Below are 19671 nucleotides of genomic sequence, written 5' to 3' on the forward strand. Positions count from 1 at the left end.
TATCACTACCTTGATTCATGTTATCAAATTGTTTTTCTAGTGGGTTGGCCCAACAGTTTAATGTTCCGTTAGTGGATGAGAAGGCTTTAATATTATCTATATGGGGAGAATTATCATAACAACTATTAAAACAAATAACATTTGTGAGTGTGATGAGTATATAGTATGTATTTTTTATTTCCTTTCAATTTACTTAATATCTAATGATGTTGACCATTTCTCCTAATTGTATTTTCTCCAAGCATTTAAACATTCTAGTAGTTTAAGAATTTATGTGTGCATGTGTGTGTGTTGTGTGTGTGTGTATGTATCTGATATAAATTCTTTACATAATAAAGATAATTATCCTTTGCCTATGTGTAACATATTTGCTATAACTATTTTTATAATACTCTAAAATATACAGGTATTTTGCATTTTTATAAAATATGGTCCACATACCTTTTTTATTAGGTCATTTTTTCGAGAGTTATAAACTTTAATTTCCCTCCTCCCAAATTTGATAAATATTTAATTCCTTTTTCCTTCTTTGGTCGCTTGCTTTGTTTGAAAATATTGAACCTTTAATCTTCCTGGAACTTGGTTTGAGGTAAGGCATTTAGTTCCAATTTTTGGTGTGCATTATTCAACACAGTATCCTCACCAGCACATAGGAATTATAAAAAGGCTCTGGTAATATCTGGTGCTTTCCTGCTTGTTCATATAAAGGCCAAATCACACTGAAATAAGTGCTTCATCTTATAATAAGTAAATAAATAAATATTTATAAATCTTACTTTACTTCTAATCAAATGTAATTTCACTGGAATTGATTGTTTTCTGATCTTTTTTTAAAACACATTTAAACATTTGTCATTCAATTATAACATAAAATGGGTGCAATAAACACAAGATACTCATTTTGGTCACCTGGAATTTGACCATATCAAGCTATTAGGAATTTTAGACATCTCCCAAATGACAAGACCAGACTTGGTTTTACAAGTTTCACTTCTAAGTTGGCTGTTTGTTATTAGAAATGCATTAACTCGGGGCGCCTGGGTGGCTCAGTCGGTTAAGCGTCCGACTTCAGCTCAGGTCACGATCTCGCGGTCCGTGAGTTCCAGCCCCGCGTCAGGCTCTGGGCTGATGGCTCAGAGCCTGGAGCCTGTTTCCGATTCTGTGTCTCCCTCTCTCTCTGCCCCTCCCCCATTCATGCTCTGTCTCTCCCTGTCTCAAAAATAAATAAACGTTAAAAAAAAAAATTAAAAAAAAAAAAGAAATGCATTAACTCAAAAACAACAATATTTCCATAGATGGGTAGGATCCTGGCTAGTCCGAAAGTTATTTATTAATTAAATTATTAAGTTGTTTAAGAAATTTACATTATTTATCATTTAGGAAAAAACCGGTAGAGCAGCTGCTCTATCAACGATACAGGTAGACACAAGCCAGTGTAGATGAAGGAAGGGATTATTCTTTCTAAACCTATGTGCATTAGACCCCATTTCCCAAAGTCTAACTCTTGCCAACCTGACTATATTCTCTCTTACAGCCACACCAGCTGTATCCAGACACTCTCTCCTTGGGAGTTCCATGTACCTCCTCCCCCTTTCCCCCATCAAATCCCACATTTACTCAGTGCCACCAATTTTCATCTAGGTGCTAGGAGGGAAAGTAAGCCAGCTCAGTGAGTGAGTCCTGGGCAGTGGGCGGATGACATCTCTTAACTCCAGTCTACCAGGGAGATACATGCCTAACAGAGCAGCAGAAAAACAGCCAGGAGGCAAAGTCTCAAAAGGCTTTTCTAGTCAATAAGCTGATCTTGCTTGGAAGTGTAGTTCTGACATCAGCTCCTCTAGAGTGTCTCAGTTTCTTTGCATTCTCTAATACGGAACCCACATTTTCTAAAAGTTCTTCTTTATAGGGGGAAAGCACACAGGAGTCACCATTTATATGTTGAAAAGGGATAGCTTCAGGTCAAAAGCTTTGAAGAGAAGGGTTGTTTAGAGGGATAGCACACTGCAAATACTCTTTGAGTCAGTGATGCCCCTGACTATGTTTTGGTATGTTTACTATCTCAGGGTTTACCAAGTGAGCCATTTCTACTCCTAGGAAAGAAGAGGTTATGTTGGGAGGGGCAATACTGATTGAACCCTTAATGGGCTCAATCAAGGTGGCATGATCCTCATCACAACTTTATGAGGGTAGATATGATCATGTCTATTTTCAAAAATGAATACACTGATGCTCAAAGCTAGTGAACTTGCTCAAGTCTACAGAGTTAGTAAGTGATTGATTTGGGAATTCTAAAGAAAACCCACTTCTCTTTCTACTACACTTTAATGCCTCTCAAACACAGATATACCCTTGTAGCCAAGGCCTGAGGACAGACCCTGGCTCCCGGGTCTTCAGCAGCTCTAATCCCTAAACTCCAGAAGCACTTGAGTAATAATCTCGGATCTGCTAGAAATGTCCCAGAAGCACCCAGTACATGTTGGAACCCTTCACAGGTCCCTTTACAATATGGTTACCATAGTGCTAAGTCACTGTTTAAAATGGTGACACTGAATCCCTTTCTTTGGAATGATTTAACTAAACTTATATAAAACTTTTAATTAAAATAGCTTGCCTCTTTTGCCCCACCGTACACATTTTAATCCTTGGAAACCATCAGTAACAAAGCTGGAGAGGACATTAAATGAAAACATGCTTCAGGGTCCCACGCTTAATGACGACAGCCAGCAGTCATTGGGTACATGCAAGATGCCAAGCCCTCCAAGCACACTGCCTCACAGGACCATGGAAGCCAGGACTAGTAGAGCCTACACTTCACTTCTCATGAAGAACTGGAGTCATCGAGAGGGTAGGTAAACTGCCGAAACCTCACAGCTAGTAGAGGTTGGGGCCACGGTCAATGCAGGGAGCAGTCAAGCTGCTTCCCCAATGTCAGGGGGATGGCTGAGGTGGACTTCATACCCACGCTGTTCAGCTCCAAGCCCAGACTCTTACTTACTATGCTATACTCATGGCCTCTCAACAGTCACGGTACTAATTCAAAGAGCCTAAGTTAGTACACAATATTTTGCCTATCTTTTCATTCCATTTTGAGTTAGTTTAACTGAGATAGAGCCTAAGTTGGGCAAAGGTTTTGTTGATTTTGCTTAATGAAGTCAACATCTAGCTTTTTGCAGTTCATTTGTTGAATAAATAAACAGAAGACATTTTTCTTCAGCTTTTGCTCTGCTGGGCAATATTAGAGGTGAGGCCAGTGTGATAAGGTCAGCCAGCTCTCAGTGTCAAATACAGAGGAAATGCTCTGAACGTGAAGATGCTTTTTTGGGTAAGCAGTTCAGGTTTCTGATTACACAGCCCAGCAACGATAAAAAGCCTTCCCTGAACCATCCTCACATCCTGAAGAACAGACTTCTCAGAGCCCTCTACTCTCTGCCCTTCTGACCAATTAGAGGTAGCAAGGGGGGGTGGTTTTCTTCACTTGGGTAAAGCCGCTCACTGCCTTTACAGAGCTGAGGACTCTGTCTTACTTGAAGCCCATTGATTGATGTTCCCAGAGCTAATCAAAACCTTTATGGCCTCCAGACCTTTAATGCAAAAGAATAGATTCTTTATTATTGATTACTCTGCAAAAATAACCATAAAAATCAGAATAACTTCCCAAGGGTTTGTTACAGCTGAAGGAAACTTTGCAATCTGCATCTTGGTGACATTAAAGAAAACACAGATGTCACAATTCAATTCAGATTGCTCATTCTCAGTCAAGAGTCTTCTAGCATTCCTGTTTTGGTATTTTACAAGATTTCTAGAATCTAGGGAATATCTTTACTGGAATGTTTAAGGTGATCAAAATTAACAGTGCTGGTTGAATGCTATAAACCAAGATGCATTTTTATTTAAATACTTTCTTCTAACACAGAAAGCTCAAGAAGTGACTTCTTCAGGGGTTCACTGTTTCCCCTAGAGAGCCTATACAACAAACACTTCTTTGGAAGATTAAATACCACTTCACTTTTCTAAAGACACAAGGTCCACACTAGAGCCTCAGAAAGAACACCACCACAGGCTTCCTTTTGAAGGCCAAACACGCACAGCACGTTAAAAGCTAAAGACCTGTTTTAAAGAATTGGGTCCATATTTAATCTGATAAAATTACAGAAAATATTAAGCCAGAAAATATTTAAGAGTAGAAAAACGTGGCACAAGTTGAAGTAAAATTCGGAGCAATTCGCCCAATTTACCTTTTGGTAAATGTTGCAGTTTGAAATAGTAAAATTTTACTCGAGTTTCTACCCTGTTTCCAAACTGTCATGAACAGATTGGCAGACCACAGCTTTCTAGAATTACTACTCACAATACTAAATTCTTCAGAAGAAGATATGATGTCCCCAAAGAGCTCAGATAACAAAAGGGTATCTAAAAGTAACAGTGGCACTGATTTTAGAGGAAGACTTTATATTCTGAGGCCACCATATGAATACCACCAAATGCCCACCCAGGATGAGCTAACTAGCTCTTCTAACACTGACACTGCAAACCAGTCAGAGGACATTCAAACCCCCATCCAGAATAAGCGTGGCCTGCAGATCTTTAGCCAGAACGAGAACATTTGCCTCCTTGTTGTCACTCCACCACCTCGGACATGATCCCACTTTCTGGCCCTGGTGCTGGCTCTTCTTTCTGCCTGGAATGCTCTTCTCAGAGATTCCAAGGTTTGCTTCCAGACTTAGTGCAAATGTCATCTTCTTATTGGAACCGACCCTGAATTTCTCCCTCAGCCGCCTTAATTTGTTTCAGTAGTTCTTATTACCTTCCAAAACACAGTATAATTTTCTAACTTATTATGCTTGTTGTTCATTGTTGTCTCTGCCTCCTAGACTATAAGTTCGGAGAGATCAAGATTGGTTTTCCTGCTGTATGTTTGTTCACTGACATATATCAAGCCCCTGAAAACAGTTCCTGGCACACAGTAGGTGCTCAGTATATTGATGAACGAATAAACAAAGAGCATGAGTTAATTCTCTTTCAGATGACCAGTGCCCAGCAGCGCTGGGCCTGGCTCGCGTTGAACCGTGTTGAACACATTTCTGAATGGAGGAATCGCTTCACTCTGTGCTTTGCAGCAAATGCCATTCCCCACTGCATTCTGTGAGCAGAGAAGCCTACCCTCAGGAACATCCTCTCCTCCAAACTGTGATTACTCTGTCGTGACCTGTGGAACTGGATCTCAACGGAGCTATGATTTCTCATATGGCTTAAGTTTTTTATTTATTTATTTATTTTTTTTTTTAACGTTTATTTATTTTTGAGACAGAGAGAGACAGAGCATGAACGGGGGAGGGTCTGAGAGAGAGGGAGACACAGAATCTGAAACAGGCTCCAGGCTCTGAGCTGTCAGCACAGAGCCCGATGCGGGGCTCGAACTCACGGACCGCAAGATCATGACCTGAGCTGAAGTCGGACACCCAACCGACTGAGCCACCCAGGTGCCCCTATGGCTTAGGTTTTTAGATTCACAAACTAGGAGCCATAGCTTCTGATTCCTGTTTCTCTCACAAGGCTTGTTTTTTTGAATATAAAAGACAGTGGGTGTGAGGCGGTAGAAAGTTCATGGACTGAGAATCTGGGATGAGGTTCTGGGCCTGACGCTGCCAGCAAATTATGTCAGTCGGTACTTTAAAGATTTAATCTTCATATCAAAGCTACAGGATTTAATAGCACCATCTTACAGATGTGGAGACTGAACCCGAGAAAGAGTAAGCCACTTGTTCCAGGTGACGTGACCAGTAACTGATGTTGGCAGAATGGGGTTTGAAACTTAGGCCTGCCTATTTCCACAGCCCACATCTTCAAATCATATAATCTCTTTGGACTTTTTTTTTTTTTTTTTTTTTGTCACAAAACGGGAGGGATAGGTCAGAAAAGGCAATATCTAAAATCCTCTTGGGGTGTCTGGGTGGCCCAGTCAGCTGAGCATCTGACTTCGGCTCAGGTCATGATCTCGCAGTCTGTAAGTTCAAGCCCCATGTCGGGCTCTGTGCTGACAGCTCACAGCCTGGAGCCTGTTTCGGATTCTGTGTCTCCCTCTCTCTCTGCCCCTCCCCCACTCGTGCTCTGTCTCTCTCTCTCTCTCTCTGTCAAAAACAAACATTAAAAAAATAATAAAAAAATAAAAAAATAAAATTCTCGTGACCTTTAATATTCTCACCTAAAGGTTCTGATTTTACAAGAACCATGTAAACCAAAAGCATTATAAATCTTAACTGCTTTACTATGAATTCATCTCGTTTCTTCTAACGAATTCTAACGTCCTGGATAATGCATATGACAGCATTTTTTAATACATCAAAAAATGCTTTGTCAACTTGGCCATTACAGTTATTGCGGCAGGTAGACAATAAATAATTCTTAAAGATCAAATAAAAGTTTCTATTTTAGAACTTGGCTAGCGTGTAGCCCAAGCCGGAGAAGTCGTGAGTCCGTCTCATGCAAACCTGCCGAAGCTGGTGGACATAAAGTCCCATTAGTTTATTTTTAACAAGAAGGGCAAGGGCATAATGGTGAATTTACCTGCCCAAGAGGTCTGCTGGTCTTGGTCTTCCGTTTCACCCCAAACTTCCAGGCATTTCCTGGTGAGAAGCTACTGGGTTTGAGGCAACCTTTCGACCCTCCCCCACCCCTGTTTCCACATCCTTCAGAGAGTTGGTCCCCTGGCTTGGTTCAGTCTTTTGTCCTTTGGTATTTCCTGTTGCTGGAGGTGGAAATACCTGCTCCAGCCTTGTTCTGCCAGCGGAGCCCAGACGAACCAGCTCTGGGTAACTAACGCAGACCCAAGTCCACACGGCATACAACTCTGGCAGACAACCGTATCAGAAGAACCTGAGGAGCTCTGAAAAGCCTGGTGCTTTCTTCCTAAAAGCGCACTGACATAGGCTATGCGAAATGCTAACTAAACTTACAAATAATCCTACAGATCTTTTAAATGTCCACTTCATGCTCGTTGAAAAAATATCCCACTAAAATCATTAACACCCGTTGTTTTCCTTCCTGGTAAAAAATAAAATAGTTATGAGTAAATAGAAACCATGAATGCAATTTGAATTCTGGGCATATACCCCACAGATACACTATACCTGGGGGAAATCACTTTTGTACAGGATTATTCTTTATACCATTTAACAAATATCTAAAAGTTGGAAACAATCTAAGTGGCCATCAATTAGGAATTGGCTTCAATAAATGAGGGTACATGCATAGAGTGCGCCCCCAAGAGAGAATGAGGAGGTTCTTTTTGTGCTAATAAGGAATGATGTCCAAGGCATATTGTAAAGTCAAAAAAGTAAGGTATAAAGCAGGCTATATAATCTATGCCAGCATTTGTATACAAAAGCCAAAAAAAAAAACAAAAACGGGATATGTATTTATTTTTATACTCATAATTCTAAAGGCACACAAGAAACTGATAGCAAGGTATTTATATCCTTTTGTAATTTTTTATTTTGGGCAATGTAAGTGTATTTCATAAGTAAAATAACAAAATACATAAGCAAAAAATTTGGCTCACATTTTTTATCTTTAAATCTGACTGAATTCAGGGCACCTGGCTGGCTCAGTTGGAAGGGCATGCGACTCTTGAACTTGCAATCATGAGTTCAAGTCCCATGTTGGGCGTACAGATTGCTTAAATAAATAAAAATAAGACTTGAAAAAAATTTTTTGACTGAATTCTAAACCACATCATTTCTGCTGGATGCCTGGATGTTTCTAAAAATTCACTTTGGGTCTGGGTTGGTTTCTCCTCAACCTTGCTCTAATTTGCTCTAACAGTGAGTGTACTTCATCTGGGCCATGGAGAGAAAGTCGCTAGTTGCGTTCAGATTTCTAGTGAGTGGATCACTTTCTGACCCAACAGTTCTTTTTTTCCCGGAGACAAGGAAGTGAATCTGAAAAAACTTTGAACTCCACCATTATAGGATCATGTTTGCTTCAACGCATTAGCCCTTGGAGTTACAAGTACACCAAAGCGGCAAAGTCACGTTGGAAACTACCAGACAAAGGTAACATCCATCATACTGTGTAAAGCTCTTTCACATCATACTCTTTCATCATCCAACATACTGTGTGAAGCATCGCAGTGTCAGAATTTACAAAGTTCACTGAATCTTGGCTTTTTTATATGACTATGTCATTTGCCTTAAAAAAGCAAATTCGAGGAGACAAAAGTAAATAAATAAACAAAAAGATAACTTTGGTCATAGGCAGTCTGTTAAAAGACTCACAGTTTTCTTTTTGATGCCTTTACCTTCACATTCATCAACAAGCTGAAGGTGCCAGCAAGCACACGTATATCCCGGGGGTTTTGCCTTACTTGCTTTAAAGATGAAATTTCAAGGGATGCAATGTGTCTAAAGGCAGGGGCCTTCTTTTCAGTATGTGAAGGGCAGCAATTGTCCATTTCTACTCTCATTAGGGACAAATGAGCTTCATCTTACAAGATTCTGAATAGAAAATCTTTCGCTAATAGCCCATTGTTTTCTCTCTGGGAAGCAGAAGCAGTTTATGGCCTGGAATCATTGTTGGAGAACTGGAGAAGTCTCTTTGGGTACAAGAAGAATGGAGTTGTCCCTTCTGGAGACAGAAACTCAGTCTTGAAATTCAAAACTTAAGTGTGCCTTTTAACTAGCTGCTCCTTAATTTACCTTTGAATCTTTGATAGGATACACAGAGTGAAAAAGGAGTGCCTTTTCCCCGCTTGTCTTAATTCAAAGGGAATATCTTCCTTTATCTAGTCTTGGGGGTTTTGTTCTTCTCTTTTTGTTTTCAAAACCACTCCAGGACCTCTCTTGATTGGGCATAGTGATGGAAATATTCTTGGGTTAGGGAGTAAGCTCTGGGCAACATTGACAGCACTGAAGCTTGACCTAAAACGCTTAATTTTTATACTTGGTGAGCACAATGGCTAAACTCTGTGCCCTGAAGTGCTCTGTGCGTTTCCTCATCTCGTAGCAATGATACAGCTCACCTAGCTGCCAGACCAAATAGTTGATGAATGATAGCACCCCAGTGTTCCATAAATAAATATCAAGTACTCTAACACCTGGAATGTACAACTTGGAAAAGACTGCTTTCATTCCAGTTGCCTTTTCCAGATACCGCAGGCTCTTCATAGCTCTGCTGTCTCTGTAGCAAGGACAGGGACTCACAGCTCTCCTCCTCTGATTTATGAGAGACGGTCAGAAGAGTGCTGGGCAGAGGTGGCTTCTGCAGCGACATGCCTCATTTGTGTGCTCTGACACGGGTTTATCACATCCAGAGTTCAGGAACTCCAGGGTCCTCAAGAATTTAGCTGCTTGTTGATGGGAAAGACTGACTGGCGAGGATGGGTTGGGAGGTCAACAGTAGAGGAAAAAGGTCTCTGCCATTGTACGGCATCAAGGAGTAGAAAGGGAACACTGATGTATCTTATTCCCTTCATTCTGCTTTAGAGAAGGGCAAATCAGATGTTCAGTGATAGAACTGTGGAGCTGGAAGCAAACATTAGTCCAAATGTAATTTGCTGATGAAGAAATATGAGGCCCAGCGATTTGTCCTAAATCACAAAGTGAGTGAGTGGATGGCAGAGCTGGCTCTGTCACCAGGACTTTGAGACTCTCAGTGCTTTCTCAGCTGCATCACAGACCTGTGCAGACACTACTCAGAAGGAGGATGGACTGGCCCTGGATTGAGGTGCTAGAGAGAGAACCCTGGAAGCACTTTGTAAACCGTAACACTGCCGCGGTGGAAGGTGTTATTACTGCAGGTAATTGTTCCGAGCACACCTGCTTATTTGATCACCTACTTGAAAGAGAAACAAATTTGAAATTGCCTGCTCAGTTTCCTCATTATCTGAATGAACAGGAAGAAGACAGCAAAGTAAAAATCCAGAGACAATCTTAGAACAAATCAACCTCTCTGCCCCATACTTCAGAAGAATGTTGACCAACTCTGTTAGAAACCAACAACACTCCTCCCAGGTTTCCAGAAGACTTCATCTGGCCTGCCCAGCTCTGGTAGGGGTGGCAGTTAAGGAGTGGCAGACACCAAAATGCTGGAAAAAAGGAGAAACCAGGGAGGTGCCTGACTCTCAGATTGGTCCCAAGTGGCATGAACAAAGTGCGCTACCGAGAAGGTTCAAACATTGACTGAAAACATTTTCTCAGCAAGTTTACTTTCCTGAGAAAGACATCTACTGCCAGGTACTCCTTCCATCGAGCAGTCGGTATTATGATAAGGGCTGTGCCAGGGGATTACTTTCCGCTTCAGCTCGGAGGCCAGGTGGGTAAGGGACAGATAATGACAGTATTACTTTCTCTGAGGCTTTCAGCTCTGCCTCTCAAAGCCCTTTACAACTGCTAAATCTCTTCCTACAACTCTGCTTGGCTCTCTTCTCTGGCCAAGGAAATAGAAGCCGCTTCTCCTACCCATAAACCAGGTGACCATCTTCTCTTCTCCCCTTCCTAGTCCCTGTCCCCCCACCCCCACCCCCATCGCTGGGTCTCAGTCCTGTAGCAGAAAGCATCAGCGAATCGGTGTGCATTTCCACTTGGTGCCTGAGCAAAGGCACAAGCAAAAGATGAGGGGTTTACAGTTTGTGTGGATACTCTACCTGTCAAGCCCTTAGGGAAATTATTAAAAGTTACATGGTTGTAAGCGGCAGAATTGGAACATAAATCCTGGCAGAGAGGAGTTACAATTATTCTATTTTATACATGAAGGAACGGAGGCTCCGTTCCAGAACTGGGACATAAATAAACCTCAAAGTGTCTGACTCCAGAGTCCATAGCTCTGATCCACTCCCCTATAGTGTGCCAGACTTAAACCCCAGGATAGGAGGCAGCTCCCTGGAATGCTTTTTGAGAATGAAACTGAGGGCTGGGATCCAAGTGAGCTGTAAGCACATGTCAGGTAGTTGTTATAGCTGCCCCTGACAATTTTTCTGTTTCTGCTCCCTGGGGGAGAAGACAAAACAGAGGAACATCACTAGTCCCTACACCCTATCCTTGTGTCCCTTCTCCAGAGCATGGCACTGTGAATCCACTGCTTCTGAGCTCCTTAGGCCTGACACTTCCCTCCCAGCCGTCTGTCCCCAGGGGCCTCTGAGAGGAGCTCAGCACCCGGGGAGCGCCTGCCTCAGGAGCCACCCTTTCTAGAAGCTTCCTGAAGCTCCCTCTCTCTCTTCTCACTTCCAGGAAGTGTGGAAGGAACCATAAATCCCAGCCTGGGAATCATTCACCATTCTTTGGGTTCCTGTTGTTCAACTGTGTGGAGACTCCTTTCTTTTGGTGAGCTGAGAGGCTGCCCGCACGGGTGCATGGGTGCCGCTCTACACCCGCACCACCCACTCAAGCCCTTGGCTCGTTTGGTCCCATCACCGATCACTTGAGTGCAGCAGCGGATGGCTAACCACATCGGTAAACTTGTCTGACTGAACTGGCTGACTCGGCCAGATACTGCGTACGTGTGGAAGGTACAAAATACCTGGCCTTGCTGGGAGGTTACTGCTTTACTCATAAAGAAGAGTTAACTGTGTTCTGAGAATGGTCTCACTTACAGAGCAGCTGATGCAGGAGGATAACCCGATTCATGGATCATTATCCATTTAACCTTCAAAGACAGAACTGTCCTTGTTCAGTCTCGACATCAAAAGAATACCTTCAAAATCTCTATGTACCCTGAGCCTCTTGCACTGTATTCCCGTTGTAACGTTTACATTCCCAAATCAACATGTCCAAAAAACCGAAATCATCCCTCCCACTCCCCCAGTCTTCCTGTATTCTACCTTTACTGGGAGCACCAGCACCCTCGGTCACCCGAGTCAGCAACTGGACCAACCCAACAGGCTGCAGTCCGGCTCTTCTGTCAATGCTCACGTGCCATCAATCAATCGTCAAGATGCAGGGTGCCCCTGGGACTGAGGTCTCAATTCCATGTGTCCTTTCCATCGCTTCTGTTGTTGGGTCAGTGCACACCCTCAGCTAACTGATGTCATAAAACAAGAATGGACATGCCCCAAGGGCAGGGACCAGCACTCAGAAGAGTGTGGTGGGTAAGAGTATAAACTTCCAGCCAGAACAGTGGATTTGCATCCCAGTTGGTGAGCTGTTTCCTTATCTGTGAAATAAGAATAAGAATACCTCCCTGCCTTATTTGTTCTGAGAATTAAATAAAGCCAATGTATTAACAGCACGTACAACAGTGCTTGGCACAGTGTTAGTGTTTGCAATGTATATTATATGTGTAACGATATATGAGGAAACCAAGGCACAGAGCAGTTAAACGCCTTCTCTAGGATCATACAGCTATTAAATAATACAGTTCACATATAAATCCAGTCGATGCTTCATCAAAAGCCGTATTCTTTTTTCCCACATGGTACATCTAGGTTGTTAACAAGAAAAGTACAACCTCTAAAGTATCAACACAAAGATCATATATTATATACAACAGTATGGATATGATTTCACTTAAAAAATGTTGACATAATTAAAAACCTCACCAAAACAAAAAACTCCTTATTACTACCTCTGAAATTTGTCTATTCCTTTGTCATCCCATTTTTATCTCTTCTACTAAACTACCCGAGGGCTAAGATTCTCTATTGCATAGCACAGACCAGATACCCAACATTTAGTATGTGTTAAATTGCTGAATAGCACTGAATCTTTCTTTAAAAAAAAAAAATTATTCAGCAGATAATAGATAATAGTAGATAATATACGAATGTGGTGAAAAGCCTTCAAACCATACAAAAACTTAGAGGAAAGTAATATTCCTTCCATCCCATTACCGGACACCCAGCTCTCATCCCAGAAGCATCCACAATGACCAGTTTCTTGTATATCCTTCAGAGATAGTATCGAATTGCGCTGAATTATAGTGCCATTTACATTCATTGCCAAAGATTATAAGGTAATGATGAGAAATGCTTTATACACATGTAGCCAGTATGTTTTCTTTTCTGAAAAGTCACCAATTTTTCTCAAACCCATATAAAGGACAACCCAAACATAAAAGGTGCGTGTGTGCGTGTGTGCATGTGTGTGTGTGCATGTGTGTGTGTGTGTGTGTGTGTGTGCAGAGAAAGATGCTAGTTGCTGTTTGTGAACTCCCTCAGGTAAAACCACCATCCAGTTCTATGCAATTCTATTTAGTTTCCTTCCCCTCGTAGCTGATGTTATGACCCATTTCTTCAAAAATTTTTAGCCTGAGATTTCATTTTTATTGTGCTTTTTGCTCCCTGGATGTGGAAAGATGGGCATTCTATGACTTAAACATGACAAAGGACTTTCCCTTTCTTTCAGCGAGATGTCTGAGGTCACTCTCATACCATTTACCACAGTTTGAAATGAGAAAGTGCTTCCTGGAGGAAGAAAGATAGTAACCACTCTTCTCAGTGTGGTTTTTGTTAGACAGATGTCTGCAACAGCCCTGGGAGACACTTTATCTAATGCTTTAGTAATGAACCCCCTTAAAGAGACTTAACACTTGGTGTTGCCTTCTCAGGTTGCTAATTTGCTTTCATTACGTGGCTTTGACATAGCATGGCACATTCGGACTGTGACACGACTTAGAAATGGCATTGGGAATGTCACAAACTGCACACATGGTTCTAGGCCTGTGCTTGTAGAGGAATTAATACTGAAATATTTATAATTCTCTACTTTAATCTGACTATATGGATTCACATGTCTCTACTCCTCCTCTGTAATACTTTTCTAGTTTCCACTTCAACATACTAAATGCACATTTATTTTTTTCCAAAAAGACAAAAGAAAACAGATGGAATAAAAAATTTACCCAATATATAGGGCTTTTTTTTTGTATTAAAAATTGTATTAAAAAAATTATTAAAACCTAAGAATTTGGTTCTTCTCATCTCTTCTTTGGGGAAAAGAACTTTTCTTCTTCCTTGAGAGCATCTTCCCATTTTTTTGTCCAATGCTGCAGCAAATGAATTAGAGAGCTGAAGTCCAGACATGCTCTTATTATTCTTTTAGGGCTGATGTAGACATGGTACCCAGTGACAAGCTAAATGGAGCCTTTGTTTTCATTGGGCCCTCAATGGAAGACACACCAAGAGATAACTGAAGGGTTCTTCCTTCTCTCCTAAGTCTGTTTGCTACCAAGTGGTCTATTGGCCATTCCAAGTCTTTGGTGTAGACTCAGTGGTCTCTCTGACTGTCAATGAGCTCTTTTTATTTGTTTCTTTGTTAGTGCCTTCTTATTACTTCTACCTCTTCAGTTTCCATTAGTAAAGCCAACCATGAGGACATCCTGCCAAGTTATCTACCCCAGCTCAGCCAACTCACTGCAACTCTCACAAATCTTAGGAAAGTCCTCGCTGGGCTAGGAAATGATCCCAGAACTCATAGAGAAAATGGACCATTAAGTCCTGGCATTATCTTCCTTCTATTAGAGATATGTCTTTGTAATCACTTAGGAACTTGCTTCTCCATCAATCTGCTTTCCATGTGCAGGTTTTATTACTTTCCATTCCTTTATTCTTTAACTGAAACATTTCTGTTCTAGAAATTGAACTCTTCAGGGGCGCCTGGGTGGCGCAGTCGGTTAAGCGTCCGACTTCAGCCAGGTCACGATCTCGCGGTCCGTGAGTTCGAGCCCCGCGTCAGGCTCTGGGCTGATGGCTCGGAGCCTGGAGCCTGTTTCCGATTCTGTATCTCCCTCTCTCTCTGCCCCTCCCCCGTTCATGCTCTGTCTCTCTCTGTCCCAAAAATAAAATTAAAAAACGTTGAAAAAAAAAATTATAAAAAAAAAAAAAAAAAAAAAAAGAAATTGAACTCTTCTTGTGTTTGGAACACCATGTTGAATAAATGTTTCTGCATCTTTTCCAAACATACTCCAGTATCACTGAGCTCTATTATTATGTGTACAGGATTGTAGAATAAATGAGTATTTGCTAAATGCATGACAGGGATGTGGCTTAATCATCTGTAGGAGAATTCTAAGTTTTCTGTGGGTCTGACTGGGTAAATCATATAGTAAAATGACAATGCTATGTGAATGCATGTAGCACTGCTTGCTAATTGGCCTCTACCAAGACATAGCAGCATTTCTCTTCCTGGAATCTCTCACAAGATGCCAACTAGTTTGCAGAGCACAAAGGCAGGATGGCAAAGTGGTTAAGAGAATGGCCCCGGGCCTAGATAGCTTGAGTCTGACTTTGAGCTCTAGCGTTTACTATCTGCATGACTTTGGGCAAGTTGTTTGATCTCTCCATGCTCAGTATTCTCATCTCTAAAACAAGGATCATACTAATCATTCCTGCCCATTCACTCATAGGCTTGTTTGAGGATGAAGTAAGCTAATCTAGGCAAAACACTACTTAAGCAGCTGTAACAGTACTCCATCAGCGTTCACTATTATTATTATTTGGCAGCTATTGTTTGGCTTGGCAACGACTGTAATTCAAAGCAAAAAATGAATTGAGCTTGCTGAGTGTTACATCAACTTCCAAGACAACGACAAAGCACTGAAATACTTCCTTCAGGAATGTATTTAAACCTGGGAACCTACTAAAGAAAGCCATTATGTCCCTGAGTCAATCAGGACATTTTCTCTTTGAACATCTCTAAAATGAATTGAACGGTCATTGATGACCAACAATTACTAAAAGGAGCAAAAGATATTGAGATGGAATATATTGAAAGTCTTGCGACAAACTATTCTGTCGTATTCCTATTTGCAATTTAAGAATCCTATCTTTTTGAATACAGTTATATTTACATGCCACAAAATTGTCTTAGTTTTTATTGTCATTACCTCTTTATATTTGATAGAGACCTTGGCAAACTCCAAGACAGAGATTAAAATTGTACACTAATGCCCCCTCCCCCTTTTGGGTCGGATTAGTAGAAATTTAATTTTTTATAACATGGCATTAGCTTGCACGTTTACCAGCCTAAAGATTTCTGTATTTGTTCAGTCAAAATTTCCCAGTAAGTAGTTTTTTCAGCTATCTTCCACCCATAAATAATAAACAATAATTTCAGATTCCAATAAATCAAACAAAACAATGTTTTATTAGTACAGGTTGCTGTTAACAATGCTAAGTTTGTAAGAGGCTGCAATGTTGCAGAGAAGGGATAGTTATTTATGGCAAGAAATGAATGAAAAAGATCTGTGGTAACATTTGTCTCAATTTACCTTTTCCAGTCACTGGATGGGAGATGCAAACACGTAAAAGTCTCTACCTCTAGGCATGATACCCAGTTTCAAGTCAGCACCCATTAGAATGGTTAGAATATAATTAGTATTAGGAACCTGTATCTCATGTACTAATTGCATAAATTAGCTTTAAGTGAAAGCGACATTGTATGATTACATTTGGGCCAAATCTAGCATATGTTTGCTTGTTTTTATTGTTATTTAACTGCTCAGGCCTAATGATTAAATTGTCACTCTTATGCTTCCATGAGATGGGAAAGCATTTGATTTGTTTCTCTTCTCCACACAATCGATTGATTTGCATAATGCCAAATGATGCTTCTTTCAGATTCTGGTGTGTTTACCGTATATTGCTTCAAACATGCCAACAGACTGTCATTTAGTGGGAGAAAAAAGCCTAGACTATTATTTTGAATACCTACCATCCGTCCATCTGATAATACGCCCAGGGAGCCAGATGCCCCAGAGAAACAAGATCCTTTTTTTTTTTTTTTTTCGGTTGTTATCAAGTGACTTACCCACAATGACTGCAGTGACAGTGAGCAGTACAAAAGCATTCCGAAAAAGGTAACTTTTAACATCCTCCTTTGTGATGCTCTGTACTTTCCTCTTGGCCAAGAGTGTGCGCTTACGAACTCCTCGCTGGAATCTCTCCATCCTGCCCCCCATCCTGGGCTCTTCTCCGTTGGTTTTAGTCATATTTTACTTCTGTAGGAATGTCTTTTCTTTGCACTTCAACGTCTCGGAATCACCCCCGGAAAGCCAGACCTCTTTGGTGTTAGAGAACGCAACTAGAACAAGGAGAGGAGAGACAAGAGTTACAGCCTGCAGGGGTGAGAAATCAGGGCTGCCCCACAGCAGGGCAAGCTGTTGGCATGCTGCATAATCTCAGTAGGAATCAAGAGCTAGAGAGCCGCAATGCCAGGTTTCAAGGCTGGGTGGGAGGTGCATATTTTACAGGACCACGTGTGGGAAATGTGCATCAATTCGGAATCTACCAGCAGAAATGTGTGTTCTATTTTTAAAAATTTGCCCTTCCTATTCCAATGAGGCTGTAAAAGGGTTCATCGGAGCCGAGTGTGACTAAGCAGCCCCCACCCCCTCAGTCTCCCCCAGAACCAGCCAAGTGCTTTTTGCATAATGTTCACCCTCAATAAATGTCTAATTGAATTGAACGCACAGGAAGCGCTCAATAATTACTTGCTGGCTTATGTTGTGTACCCGGTGAAGGCGTAACCAGGTCAATAAAATGAATTAAGATATTGATATTTCATCCTCAGGGCTTTCTGTTTTAAATGATAAAGATTTTCTTCATTAAGGAAAAAAAAAAAACCACGATAATATCAGCTAATAAATATGATCATGAAAAGAACGCAATGAAAAGAACATATGCACAGGACTTGGGAAATATATTTGACTATTTTGCAGGGTAACTTTTTAATTTTTTCTCTGAAACAAGCCAAGTTCTCTGAGCCTATCTATGCATTATCTGTAATCGTAATTCATTTATTTCCATTTTTATCACAAGTATAAGTACAAAGTAGCATTTGTCTTTGTGGCAATCATATCGGAGTCTCCTGAGGAAACCATCACCGACTTCTGGGTATTTCAAAATTTTAGAATTTCTAGAACAGATGAGGCGAATCCAATTTTCATTCCAAACATTACAGCGTGTGGTTTCTAGTTTCTTTAAAGCGCTCCTAGGTTATTCAAATATCTAAGTCAATCTCTCCCGGGTGGAAATCGGTTCTTTTGAAAAAAATCAAAGGATTCCTCCGGTTGTATAAGGTTTGTAATCCACAATCTTTCCCGAGATCAATCCAAGTAAAAATCAGTGGTGCCTGTGGACGTGTGTATATGGCAACGCCAACAGCCAGCGTGTGCGTCCGCGGGGGAGGTAACTGGAAAGCAAAAGACTCCTCCGGAGCTTTTGGCAAATCCAAGTGTGGAAAAAGAGACTCGTCTTAACAGTTTTGACTTTTAAATAAAATTGCAGCTTGGGGACAGTGATAATAAGACCTACGGCTTGTTGAAGACGTCACGGCAGATTAGAAGTTTAGGGAGGAGTGAGGAAGGGGACAGACGAGAGACCAGTTTTTTTTTTTTTTTTTTTAAACTAGCCTCTGGTTCCCTTTCCAGTCACTTTTAAACAGACCAGCTCAGCCTTGATTCTTTTCTAGCTCCCGAACCACAATCTACCCCCAGTCCACCCTGAATGACTCAACTCCGAGTTAAGAGCGGACACGGCATAAGCGGACACCATGCGCTCATTACATTAAATTACTAACGTGGACTTTATCTACCAAAATGGCTAGCTTTTCACTCTCGCTGCTCCTCTGCTCGCGAAACAAAATCCATCGGCGGAGACGTGCATGGAGAGGGGAAGCCCGGCGGCAAGACAGGACGTCAGACTTACCTTTTCGGATTTTGTAACGGGTGGAAGGTACCCCAGGCAATGACAAGGTGAATTCCGCAGCAGGTACGGAAGAGTAACGAACGCCACGAGCCCGGCATGCATGCGCTCTGAAACTGCAAGTTACTATCGGGGCAACTTAAGAAAAGGGGAGGAGTCTGCGCCCGGGACAGGGGGAGTGGGGAAAAATGAAAACACCACAGGGAAGGAGGGCGCAAACCCGAGGTTTCTGGAATACTGATTAATGTTGGCTCACCAGAAGCATGCTTGCTGGCTCTGTTTTGCTCCTTAGACCACTTTCACGCTTTGTCAGTTCACTTTCATTAGGAATGCAGAACCGGGACCAGGAAGAATTGCAAAATAAAGCTCACACACACTCAGAAAGCTGGAAGTCTTGATTAGAACGTTTCAAAGAAGACTCTTCTAAGGCGAAATTTAATTATCTCGCATTATTACAGGTTTCCTCCCCCTGAAGGAAACACGAGAGTGCTCTTTTGCCTGGTTGTACACTGTTATGAAAGAGTCCCTCTTTTCAGAATTGGGGGAAATAACTGACATTTCTTGGGAAGACCCAGAACGCAACAAGTATGGAGGGGAAAAAGTGCTTGCTACTATTCTCTAAACTTGCCTAAAGTTACTCAAAACACAAGATGAGACATGCCTCTATGTTAGCAGTTTAAATTCTGTTATAACAAATCTAATTTAGCTCCAACTTTGCATTGCAAAGACTGAAAAAGCAACGCACAGAGACCAGGATCTTTGCTGAACTATAAAGTAAAAAGCATTTTAGGACCAAGAGTGTAAATGCACACTTGAAGGTTTGTGATTTCAAAAGATAAGTTCCTGTGCAGATTGATGCTTCAATTTTAAAGGAAGCTAAACATCCTCCTTGTCCACCCCCCACCCCCCCCACTGCCCCCACTGCCCCCACTCCCCTCACACCCGTCCCCTCAAGTGCCATTATTTTTAGGAATTAGAAAATTCTCATTGCAGTTTTAGTTCACTCTTCTTAGAAATAAAAATATATTGTGAAAATAGAT

General features: G+C 41.4%; 1 protein-coding gene across 2 annotated transcripts in view; it reads right to left on the reverse strand.

The window, feature by feature from the left end:
• SLC1A3 (solute carrier family 1 member 3) overlaps positions 1–18910 on the reverse strand; it is a 77128-nt gene extending 58218 nt beyond the window's left edge. Inside the window, exons 1-2 of one of the 2 annotated variants that reach the window (XM_007095464.3) lie at positions 18635–18910; positions 16737–17009 (exon numbers count right to left, since the gene is read on the reverse strand). In XM_007095464.3, the coding sequence (XP_007095526.2) occupies positions 16737–16917 (181 nt within the window). In that variant the 5' untranslated portion in view covers positions 16918–17009; positions 18635–18910. Of the gene's footprint in view, positions 1–11812; positions 11992–16736; positions 17010–18634 lie in introns of those variants that run through there. The other variant, XM_042996394.1, reaches the window with a different exon arrangement.
• Between the last annotated feature and the right edge of the window lie 761 nt (positions 18911–19671).

Source organism: Panthera tigris, chromosome A1 (genome assembly GCF_018350195.1).
Source record: "Panthera tigris isolate Pti1 chromosome A1, P.tigris_Pti1_mat1.1, whole genome shotgun sequence".
Lineage (NCBI taxonomy): Eukaryota > Metazoa > Chordata > Mammalia > Carnivora > Felidae > Panthera > Panthera tigris.